Source organism: Lynx rufus, unplaced genomic scaffold (genome assembly GCF_022079265.1).
Source record: "Lynx rufus isolate CCGP_SWC_20201006 ecotype Redwood Valley unplaced genomic scaffold, mLynRuf1.p SCAF_7, whole genome shotgun sequence".
NCBI lineage: Eukaryota > Metazoa > Chordata > Mammalia > Carnivora > Felidae > Lynx > Lynx rufus.
This window is the reverse complement of record NW_025814889.1, coordinates 134,863,717-134,876,164: the sequence shown is the minus strand read 5'-3', so window position 1 is coordinate 134,876,164 and position 12,448 is coordinate 134,863,717. Positions and strand designations below refer to the sequence as shown.

The 12,448-nt window shown below is 46.7% G+C and overlaps 1 protein-coding gene across 1 annotated transcript in view; it reads right to left on the bottom strand.

Moving 5' to 3' along the window:
* MEI1 (meiotic double-stranded break formation protein 1) overlaps positions 1-12,448 on the bottom strand; it is a 79,075-nt gene that overhangs the window by 12,705 nt on the left and 53,922 nt on the right. Inside the window, exons 21-26 of the mRNA XM_047067299.1 lie at positions 8,240-8,405; positions 6,752-6,856; positions 4,898-5,008; positions 4,421-4,581; positions 1,841-1,922; positions 1,481-1,656 (exon numbers count right to left, since the gene is read on the bottom strand). Of these exons, the coding sequence (XP_046923255.1) occupies positions 1,481-1,656; positions 1,841-1,922; positions 4,421-4,581; positions 4,898-5,008; positions 6,752-6,856; positions 8,240-8,405 (801 nt within the window). The remainder of the gene's footprint in view (positions 1-1,480; positions 1,657-1,840; positions 1,923-4,420; positions 4,582-4,897; positions 5,009-6,751; positions 6,857-8,239; positions 8,406-12,448) is intronic.

The following is a 12,448-nucleotide window of genomic DNA, read 5'->3' as shown; positions in this document are numbered from 1 at the left end:
GGCGAGGATGTGGAGAAAGAGGATTTCTTTTGCATTGCTGGTGGGAATGCAAGCTGGTGCAGTCACTCTGGAAAACAGTATGGAGGTTCCTCAAAAAACTAACAATAGACCTACCCTACGACCCAGCAATTGCACTACTAGGCATTTATCCACGGGATACAGGGATGCTGTTTCGAAGGGACACACGCACCCCAATGTTTATAGCAGCACTATCAACAATAGCCAAAGTATGGAAAGAGCCCAAATGTCCATCAGTGGATAAATGGATAAAGAAGATGTGGTGTGTGTGTGTATAGACACACACACACACACACACACACACACACACACACGCATGCACACACACGCACGCGCGCACACACACACACACACACACACACACACACACACACTGGAGTATTACTCGGCTATCAAAAAGAATGAAATCTTGCCATTTGCAACTACATGGATGGAACTAGAGGGTATTATGCTAAGCGAAATTAGAGGGCATTATGCTAAGCGAAATTAGAGAAAGACAAATATCATACGACTTCACTCATGAGTACTTCAAGACACAGAACTGATAAACATAAAGGAAGGGAAACAAAAATAATTTAAAAACAGGAAGGGGGACAAAACATAAGAGACTCTTAAATATGGAGAACAGAGGGTTACTGGAGGGATTGTGGGAGGGGGGATGGGCTCAATGGGTAAGGGGCATTAAGGAATCTACTCCTGAAATCATTGTTGCACTATATGCTAACTAATTTCTATGTAAATTAAAATAATACATACAATAATAATACAATACAATACAATACAATACAATACAATACAATACAATGATCTCCAAAAGTCCTGTAAGCTGTGAAACACAAAGCCCTCTGGGGTACACATCTACTGTTTTGGCTTGCACAAAATTCACTCCTCCTTTTTCTGCAAACAGTTTTCTTTTGTGGAACTATCCCTCTTTCATATTCTGTCTACAAGGGTAATGGAGAGCTGACCGCATGGCCCCAGACTCCGGGAGAGGGCACTGACTCAAGCCACATCAGCCAGAGCATCCCATGGTCCAGCCACAGTGATTGGCACATTACCCAAGCCAGACTAATGAGACTCAGTTCTGAGGACTGCTGGGAAAGAGAAAGTCTCTTGCTGCTGGAAGGATATAAGCCAGGTGCTGCTGTTGGTCATTCTACCATCCCATGAGAATAAAGCTGATAGAGAAAAATGCAGAACCAAGACATGGAGACAGAGCTCTGATGACACTATCTGGGCCTCTGGGATCCAACTGTGCCTGAAGCCAGTAATGACCCCTGACCTTCTTAGTTATGAGCCATTTTGTGTTTCATTTCTGTCACTATAACTTTAAAAGTCCCAATCAATCCACCCTCCAATCCTAGAGGAAATACCAGGTCCTAGACAGGTAGCTACTCCTTCCTACTGTTGTTCTGGGAGAAGCAGACTCCACTGCCAGGGTCCCACTTGGCAAGGGCCTTACCTGCACCAAGAGGTTCTGCAGTCCGATGACCAGGGACAACACTTGTGATGTTCCCAGCGGAGCGAGGGCAGTGTCCTCAGGGGCCGGTGGTGGCTGGGCCCTTGAGGGCACCAGGGTCACAAGGGCAGAGGAGAAGCCTTGTCGCAGGGCTGTCCGCAAGAAGCATAAGATGGCAGCTGAAAGCAAGAAACTCCTTCCAGTCAGTTCCCGCCTCTTTCCCTACCTTCCACCTAGCTCTGTCACAGTGGGGAGACAGTGTAGATAATAATGGGGTGACCATCAGCTAGTCTGGGAGGGGTGGTCCCATCTCACAGTCTAAGGGAAAAGCTCATCTCCTACTCGAGAATCCTGGGGCCATACCTGAGAGCAGTGCAGCCTTTTTCTTCGGAAAGCTGAGGACCTTCAATACTTGGTCCAGTTCCACGGACAGTGTCTGGTGAACCTGGCAGGGTAGGGGGTGAAGGGGTGACTCCCACATTCTGGCAGCTTGAGCAGATGATAACCTGTCCCAATATCTCTTCTATGCACCCACACGTACCCACTGCATCAAGAGGGACAAAGGAGGCCACACAGTCTTGTGAGCCCACCAGTCCTAGATTCAGGAGTGTAAGGAGGTGAATTAAGCCTGTACACAGAGAACACTTCTTCCCCCAAATCTCCTCCATCGTCAAGGAACTCCTCCATAAGGGAGCCTGCCCAGCCTCATCTGTGATTCAGTCTCCATTTCAGCCCACCATCCAAGTAACTTAGATCTAGAGTCAGACAGCCCAGAATCAAAATTCTGGCTCTGCTACTAGCTAGCCTGTGGCCAAAGGGAAGTCACTGCACCTCTCCCAGCCTGCTTCACTTTCTTCATGTATGAAATGGGAATAATGCCACTTGCTTTTACTCCCTCCAGAACTATTGTGAAGAATGGCTGAGGATCAGCATTGGTGAAGGTGCTCTTTAAAATTAAAGCAACGTCCAAACTGACGGGTTAGCTGGAATGGTAGGTTCAAAGCTGAGTCTGGCTCTGCTCTCCTCACCCATCACACATGCTGCTTTGAGGCAGGAATTACTTCTCTATTTGGATGCATCACAGTTTGACACAAAGCAGTTCCTCAAAAATGCTTGTCGGCTGGTGGATCAGCAGGTTCTGGGCAGAAGAACCAACTTGTACAAGGGTATTGGAATAACATACCAATGTAAAATGTAATAGAGGAAACTGTGTGGGAGTTATTTGGGAACTCTGTGCTATCTATTTTTCAGTACACCTAAAACTCTTAGAAATAAAGGCTATTAACAATGAATCAATCAATCAGAAACAAACTATCAATGGTATGAGGATGTGAAAAAGCAGAGCTGATCTGGAGAAGAGTCAACAGTTGGTCAAAGGACAGAAAAGGAGGGTGGAATGGCAGTAAGTTAGGCTGCCGAGGGGCCAGGTGAGCAAGGTCTCAGTGGCCATGTGGAGAACAGAAAGGCTGCTGGAGGAGTGTGGGCTCTGGAGGGCAGACAGACTGGCTGCAGGGACAGAAGATATGGAGGAGGGGACAGGCCAGGGGCCAGGAGACTGAAGAGGCCACATTAGTGGTAAGGACAAACCATCAGGCCTGAGCTAAGGCAGTGGGAAGGACTTAGAGAGGAGGTGGTTAGTAGGTAATTGGCTGGGTGTGAGCTGAGGACCAGGGCAGACCCAGGCACACGGTGTAGGCTACCACCCAGGGAAGTGACTGCAGGGGTAAGGGTGGGCCCAAGAAAGGGAGAAAAGTTTCCTGTCCTACCTCAACGCCATGGACAACAACCAGAAGACCAGTTATAGAATAGATCTATCAGAGCTTGCTGCTACCTTAGAGGCCAAACTTTAAAAATGGCTTCAGGGGCTCCTGGGTGGCTCAGTCAGTTAAGCGTCTGACTTTTGATTTCAGCCCAGATCATGATCTCATGGTTCATGAGTTCAAGCCCTGTATGGTGCTCCATGCTGACAGTTCAGGGCCTGCTTGGAATTCAGCCTCCCTCTCTCTCTGTCCCTCCCCTGTTTGCTTTCTCTCTCTCTCTCTCTCTGTCTCTCTCTCAAAATAAATAAACATTAAAAAATTAAAAAAAAATAAAAATAAAAATGGCTTCACAAATGAGTGTGTGCCTGGCACTAGACTGGCACAGGGCTAGGCACAGTGAGAAGATATGTCAAGGCTAGAAGATGTTTCTACCCATAAGGAGCAGCCAGGCTTAGAGAGGAGACACCAGAATGTGGAGCAGCCCTCAAAGGAGCTCATTCAGGGCACTATGATGACAAGGTCCTATATAGGGGGGCAGGTAGGGACTGAGAGGAAGGGAGGTGATCTGTTGGTGTGTCCACTGCTCCCCTGTTCCCTGCATTACCTTCTCCAAAAATCACAACAACAGCTTATACATGTCTGGCATTTCACAGCTTACCATCCAGTACTACAAGGCCACAGGCTGGCTTCTGCCTTCCTGTCCGATCTGACAGTCACTCTCTACATTCTAATCACACAGTCACTCACCACTCTCCAAACATGTACACTATGTCCTAAATTTGTGCGGCTTCCCGTCTTTGCCCATACTGCTCTCTTTACCTTGAATGCCTTTCCCCGCTATCTTTGCCTGGTACAGTTGTACTTTCTTTTCAAGGCTTTGCTTAAAGAGTACAATATAAGTTTCCAAAGTGTGGGGTACACGCTGTATTTACGTCCTATTCCTCTGTGCCTAGAACACAGCCTGGCAGGTAGGTGATCCATGTGTGATAAATTAATGTAAACCAACCTGACAACCCTGGTTTTTTCCCCATTTTGCAGGCAAGGAAACTGAAGCTCAGAGATTTAAATACCTTGCCAAGGTCACTCAGCTAATAAGCCACAGGGCTGAGACCAGAACTCAGGAATTTTGTCACTCCTCTGTGTGCCACCCCATGCCCCAAAGCCACAGGGCTTAGAGACTAACCTGCAGACTGCCAGCGTGCTGCTGAGCAGAGAAGGAGGCAGCGAGCAGCCAGGCGGAGCAAAGGAGTGCAGTCCTGGGAGAGTCTACCTCTGTCCAGGTGAGAGCCAGAGTCTTCTCCAGAAGTTCTATCAGAGCCGTGCTGCTAAGGAGCACTGCGGCAGCTATAGACAGTTTGGCAGGGCGAGAGCCACATGAGTTACACAGGAGACCCTGCTCAGCACCAGCATCATGGTTAGCACATGATGGGGACCTCATGCACACACGGTGAATGAACAAAAGACTCAGCTTGAGGTTCTAAGGGTTTCAACTTCATTCCAGAACCACAGGTTATCAGAACCAGAAAGGATCTTATGGCTATCTGGTCCAGACATCTCCCCCTATATATTTCCATAAGAGAAAAAAAAACTAAGGGCAGCAATGGCCACAGACACTGCCCAGCACCCTTCCTCTTCACTATCTCAGCCTGGGCCCCGGTACCTCTTTTCTGACTGCTTGGTGTGGTCTGATGAAGGCTCCAATACAGGAAGTTGAAGGAGGGCTGCAGGATATCCACATCAGCGGGGCTGCACTTCCCACACAGCTTGCTCACTGCAAGAGAGTCCCCAGGAACCCCATCACCTAGCACTCCATGGCTTTCATGTGCACCAGCACTCACAATTATCACAGATAATGCCCTTCCACTGGCTAATTTCAGATGTCAGTCTGTCAGTCTTAGGGACCAAGCACAAAGTAAGTGTCCCTGGTAATAACAGCCAATGAAAAGAAACACAGTAACAAACCTGAAGGCATGTTCACACTTTCCATCTGAAAAAAAAATTCAGGCAAGCAGCCCATAGCTGCATGTTAAAACAGACTGCACAAGTTTAGGTGATCAAAAGGCATCCTATAACAGCATTCATGCCAGCAGACTCCATGATGAGAGTCTGCAGAGGTCATCTAGGCCAGCTTGCCACCCCTAGCAGGAAGAAGATCCAGCCTCTGGAATCTTCCAGCAATGGGGCATTCACCACTTTCCCAGAGGACTCCACCACCATCAACATGCAATTCCCTGAACTTGCCATATTCTCTCTTTCACCCTCTCTTTCGCCCTCATCTGGCTAACTCCTTAACACCTATTCAGCAATCAAGATTCAGCTCAAAGTTCACCTCCTCCATGAAGCCCTCTGTAACTTCTCAAACCAAGATGAGATGCCTCTTCATGATCCCCCAGCCCTCATCAGAACAGTTACTACACCGTAGAATAGACATCTATAGAACATTATCCCTTTCCTCCTAGGATTCACCACTCTACTCCCCTGCCCCTATCGCCTCAATATGAAACCTACCTAGGTCTCCATTCGCTGTTTTGGCAGCCACATCACACAGCCACACAGACTTCTAATTGGCTTATGGTCAATCAGACAAGCAGCCCCTTCCTCAACTCTGTCCTCTACCTGCAATGCTCTCAAATTAAAGTACTCAAGGATTATATATAAATGTATATTACATTTCACATGTATGTTTCAGGTCGTTACCCCCGCCCCCTCCCGAGGCCCTTTGACAACTGGTTTCATTTTATCATATGCAGTTTTCCCTCCCAGCTGCGTGTTACCTTGATCTGACAGATAGGCTGGGATGACCAGCATCAGATCAGGCCTAGAGGCCCTTTTTAAGTCTATCAGGCCTGGGATCCAGGCAGGGAAAGAACCAACCCCCTCTGTGGCCAGAGTGCCTGACAGTCCATAGTACTGAAGAAATGCCATTTTTTCCCTAGTAATTTCAATCTTTCCGCAAGAAACCTTCTAAGGATGGTGCTTATGAAGTGGCAACTGCATTAATGAACAATGAAAAGTCCTAATGAAGTTTGGGTATGGGTGGAAGAGGCCTAGAGGACTGTGAACTGAATCATCAGATCCTGAGTCAGTTGTGGAGTGGGGTGGAGAACTGAGCTCGTGCCAGGAAAAGTGAATCTCCACAGACAGTCTCCACTGGAGGCCTACTGTGTGCCAAGTATTGCATGGCATTCTACATGTAGCAATCCCTTATCTCAACCCTACATCAGCTAAGTACTACTGTTTTACCTGTGAGGAACCTAAAGCTAGGTGACTACCTAAGGTGGCATAGCTAGTGGCTGAGAACAAACCCAGGCGTTCCCAACTCCAGGGCTGTGCCTGCCACACAGTGTTGTGGTTTTGTTTTTGTTTCATTCCTAAACCCTCCCAGAGTGTAACTAAGAAAGATCTAAAAGATCCCCTAGCAAGAAACCCACGGGAACAGAGTGACCCACTAGCTTCTTTCAAAGAGATGAATGATGGAATGAAGGAGGAGGTCCAGCCCTGGGCCCTCAGGCACCTTGGTGAAGGAGCTTCATGGCCATGCTGTCCAGTTCTTGCTCTGATTTGTTCTTCAGCTGCACTAAAGAAAGGAGGCTCAGTAGCAACGGTAGGTTCCCCGAGTCTGTGAGGAAGAAGGAAGAGGGCTGGTCAGGATACTCAGATCACCCCAAGGTCAGAGAGACATCCCCTACTATAAATGTTTGTTGGGATTCACCCCTACTTCCTGCCTTCTTTGGGCACAGGGGCAACTGACATACTGAGTGCCAACTCTGGGTTGGGTACCAGAAATTCAATATTTCACTTGGTCCCCCTTGTGAAATAGGGATAGTTATTTCTATTTTGCAGTTACAAAAACAGGCCCAGAGAGGCTGAGTAACTTCTCTAAGCTCCCACAGTCAGTTAGTGGCAGGGTCAGAACTTGAACCCAAACCTGAGTTTAGTGCCCACGTTTTTTCAACTATGTTTCCATGAAATCTCATGGCTCTTAAGCATTATCATCAGTTAGATGTGGCTTATCCTTCCCTGAAGAGGAAGGACTCAGTTCTTCCACATACCCTTAAATCTACCTCCAAACTTCCATCCTCAGTCAGCACTGGATCTAGTGAACCACAGCTCTCCTCCCACTTCCTCTTACTTGCTTGGAAATTTTATTTAAAAATTCAATTTTTTATTTATTTTATTTAAAAAAAAAATTTTTTTAACATTTATTTATTTTTGAGACAGAGAGAGACAGCGCATGAATGCGGGAGGGCCAGAGAGAGAGGGAGACACAGAATCGGAAACAGGCTCCAGGCTCCGAGCTGTCAGCACAGAGCCCGACACGGGGCTTGAACTCACGGATGTGAGATCATGACCTGGGCCGAAGTCGGACGCTCAACCGACTGAGCCACCCAGGCGCCCCAAAAATTCAACTTTTTAAAAACAGGAAAAGACAAACCAATCTCAACTTTTCAGTGTCTTCATAGCATACCAAACATCGAACCTCCTTGACTCCAAGGAGTCCTAATCCAGATTTGGAAACTATCCTTCTGGATTTCACTGGCAGCTTCTAACACATTTGAGATCCACCCCGTTCCCAGCCCCTGCTGGCTCCCACTGCCTCCCTGGCCTCCTCTATATTTCCCACTTTCTTCTTCCCAACTGGGGACTACCATTCTTGTGACAAACAGCTCTGAGCACATGACAAACTCACAGGGTGAGGACATGCATGCATACATCATATACACCCACCTATGCTAAACACACAGAAACATTAAACATAAACACTCTCACACCACACACACACACACACACACACACACACACACACACCACAAATATGTTGAGCACTCACTCTCTGATGAGAGGAAGGAGATAAAGTTTAGCTTGATTCCACACTGGCCTGACTTCTCTTTTTCAGAGAAAATTCTGATTCTGTCTCCTGGAGCAGACCTCATCAGGGCAGAGATGCCCACTCCTAACTGAGCTTCAGGTCAAAAAATGCCCCCCACAGCTGCAGACTGACCTCCTGAGGGAGAGGCCCCATGTTCCACCAGTAGATGCTGTAGGATCAGCAGGAAGTGGCCTCGGATGAGACCACCCACTTGGACATCCTCATTCCTCCTCAAAAAGGTCCTTAGGACAATCAGTACTTTGCGGGCTGTGTCCACTGGGCTGGAATAGATGAGATCCTAGGCAGGAGAGAAGGAATCCAGAGCTCAGAGGACATCACAGTTGGGGACAGGCAGACAGTTGAGAAGACAGGGGCTGAGGAAGGACCCAGGATAGTAGTGTCACAAAACCTGGGGAAGGAAGCATTTACTTACTTGGCACCTATTATGTACCAATCTGTTGAATAGGTCCATCCTAAATAGGAAGAAACAGAGACTCGGAGAAACTACTGGATGTGCCAAAGGTCACATAAGCCAGTAAATGGCATAGCTAAGATTTAATCTCCTACCTCCAAGCCCAAAGCTCTTTCTACTTTCCAGGAACCCTGTCTCTGACACATGTAAGTTTTAGGGTCAAGAAGAGGTTACTTCAGTACAGAGGATGTGAAGGGAGGAAAAGAGAGTTGGGGATGGAGATGTCACAGGGCAGGGAAAGGATGGGTTAGGACAGATTCGGGGTACAGGAAGGGAAGCGAGGACCAGGTCAGGCCCCTTCTCTGCCATGGCATCTGGCTATATTTCTGCCGCAAGCTATAAAGGCCTTGGGTTCAGAAGGTGGGAAAGGACATTGCTTTTTATTTGCTTTCAGAGTTATTTTAATGAGTATATGATAAAGACAAAGCCAGTCAGAAGCCACACCAGAGACTACTCTACTGATGGCTCCTGGCACCTACCAGCTCAAACAAGCCAATTCCTTTGGACAGGCTAACATGCTGGGTGCTATGAATCCAGGGTCACACACAGACTCCCTTTCTCGGGAGGACAGCTCACACACAGAGAGACATGGCTACAGGGCACCCAGCCAGACAACTCCAGATGTGCTAATCACTGGGTGGCACATGGGCATCTAGGCTTGGCTCTTCACAAACTTCCACAGCTGCCAGAGAAACAACTATAAATCAACAATTGCTCAATTAGGGATTGATAATGTCAGGTACTGTGATGTGTTAAAACTGTAGCTGTATGTTTATTTATATATTATCTGTATCTTCATAATAACTCTTCCAAGTAGGTGTTAACCTAATTTTTCAAGTGAGGTAACAGGCATATTACATAGTTTGCCTATTAGGACAGCAGTGGCTCTATAAAGTCTACTATACTCTGAGTTAATGAAGAACAGGGATGAGGTTGGCTTCATCTTTGTCACCTTGTAGGGACTCAGAAAACATCTCTGGAAGGAGAGGATCACAGCATAGGAGGGCAAGAAGGAATCTCAATTCATTTACATCAACCCATTTTTACAGGGCATGAGGCTGAAGCCCAGAGTGGGTGTGATTTGCCCAAGGTCACAGGGACCAAGGCCAAACCTGATCCTGGTCCTGGTCCTGCTCCTCCCCCAGCACGTGGCTGCCTAATAGAGAGTTGGTCCCTCAGAACCCTGAGTTAAAATGTTAAAGTCCAAAAGGAAGAGGGCTACTCGGCCTCCAGTGGCTGTGGAGAATGCCAGGGGAAGGGGTGCGCCCCACTGTGAGGTCAGTGGGAAGGCTCTGGGTGGAACATGGCCCACTCTGCAGTCTCTCCTCCCAGAGATGTCCAGATTTTTCTGGAGCTGGATCAACCAGGGTGAGGTGGCCAAGGAGGGAACAAACAGAGCTTCTGTGATATCACTGTTTTTCACATTTAAACAACCTACATGAAAGACCACCCATTGATAAGAGTGGCAATTAGCAGCTTTGTTTTCAGCTGCTAATTACCCATATCAAAACCAGAAATTGGTACCAACAACATATTTTTAGACTCTTTTTCCCTCCTGTGGCTAGAAGCTGGGAAGAAATGGTAAGAATTATATATATAAACAGATAGCAAAGTTGTTCCTTGCTATTCTTTTTCACCACTGATGTTTCTAGGATCCAATTTAGTGAAAAACTCATTAACTTTAGGTTCCATAGTCATGACCCTTACTAGTTATATGACCTTGAGCAATTCAATAAGCTGCTCTAGATTAACATTCTCTCTCTGATTCAGAGTAAGTCAATGATCAGGGAATCATAGGCTACTGTGTACAGGATAGCAAGAGTGCCTTTACATATTCTTTCCACATATCATTCCTATATATCCACATGTTATCTCCATTAAAAAAAATTTTTATTATGTATATATATTTATTTTTTGAGAGAGAGAGCGCAAGTTGGGGAGGGGCAGAGAGAGAGGGAAAGAAATCCCAACCAGGCTCCATGCTGTCAGCACAGAGCCCAATGTGGGGCTCAAACTCAAGAACTGTGAGATCATCCCCTGAGCTGAAACCAAGCCGGACATTTAACCAACTGAGCTCCCCAGGTGCCCCCACATGTTATCTCCATTTTACATATGAGGAAACTGAAGCTCAGAAAAGCTTTCACCTTCCTGGATCTGTATGTGTCATCCAGCCCTAAGGGATAGATCTTTCCTGTTGAGCTCTAGGCCTGGTGAAGCACAAGGCTCCTCTCTGCCCAGGAAGGTGGGGTGGTGAGGGTGGTTCACATTCAAGGACAAGAACTAGGCACAACAACAAAGGATGGGGCACCTGCTCCAGCTTGCCTGAGACAGCGTCTCTCTAAGGATTTGGTCTCTTGAGATTTGTTTTCTTTTAAGCTTGCTTCCTTTAAGTACTTATGTTTCTTGAAGCTAGTGGGCTAGGATAGTCTTCAACTAGGGAGGGTCTTCACCCTAGAAAGACTCACACTGAGAAAAAACTTGGGTGAGGAAGATAATGAGCTCCATTTTAGACAGAAATGTCAAATAGATGCTTAACTTTATGGGTCTGGAGCTCAGGAGAGAGGTCACAGATGGAGGCAGAGATTTGAGTCATCAGCATATAGTAGGAGGCCATGTGAATTATTGACACAGCCCAGGAAGACAACACTGAGTAAAAAGGAAGCTGAGGACAAAGCCATGAGGAACATCAATTTTCAGATACTAGCCAGAGAGAAAGCAACAAAAGAGACTGGGAGAAGCACCAAGAGAGGTAGGAGAAAAATTAAGAGAGCTAGTATTTCCAAAACCAAGCGTATGTCAATAAAAAGGAAGTGGACAACCATCAAATAATAACAGGTCATGTAAGAGGAGAACCAAAAAGTCTACTGTAATTAGCCACAAGAATATTGTTGACGATCCTGGTAAGAGTGGTTTCAAGTAGCAATGGGGGCAGAAGTCAGAAGACGGAGGAATAAGTGAGAGTGACAATTTTGCAAGCAGAAAACTACTTCTAGGAGTTGGCCATAGAAGGAAAAACATGAATATAGAAAGGGTTGGGAGGACAGGGACCAGTGAGAGCAACCAGGAGTAAGTCTAGAGGGGCTTAGACTCTCCTACCACTCCCACAGCCCATTGTCCTGATCTGAGATTTTTTCTAGCCTCACCATTCTTTGATTCTCTCCTTCCAATGATGCTTTGGAAGTCCCTGTAAGGTGAGAGAATGAAACAAGCATCTGTGGTTTCCTCAAGGGCAAGGACCAACTGTATCGGAATTATCTTTGTATCCCCAATGCCTTCACCAGCACGTGACTGCCTAATAAGTACCAATGTATGTATGATAAAAATGTATGACAAAAGAAATGTGTTTAAATGTATGATAAAAGAAAAAGTGAACAACTAAACTCAAGACCTCTAAAATTCTGCTCCTCCCTATCCTTCTCCAGCCTCAACTCCTGTGACATACCGTCCATTCTCCGAAACCACACCAGACCACTCACCACTGGCCCTGAATTACAGTAAGCACGTCCGTGCTGCTGGGCTGGCCTGGCAGGGTCGTCCCTCAGCACTCTCTCTTGTCAAATCCTTTGCAGATCAGCATTTATGACACCTTTCTGCCCTCCCTACAACCCAAGCACTCTGCCTGACCTTTACTGCCATAGCGTTAGAACAGGTATTAGTGGTCTGTTGTGTCTGATTCTCTCCCTGGCCTGTGCAGCAGGCACTAGGTCCGGTTCTTCCCTGTATCCCCACTGCTTAGATAAACAGCTCCCCCTTTAGTTGGAACACTGGATCAGGGTTGTTTTCTCTTGTTCTGACAGTCTGCTCAGTTTACTCGAAGAACATCAGATAGGGAGTCAAAATCCAGGTTTCAATCTCAACTCTTGTGAACT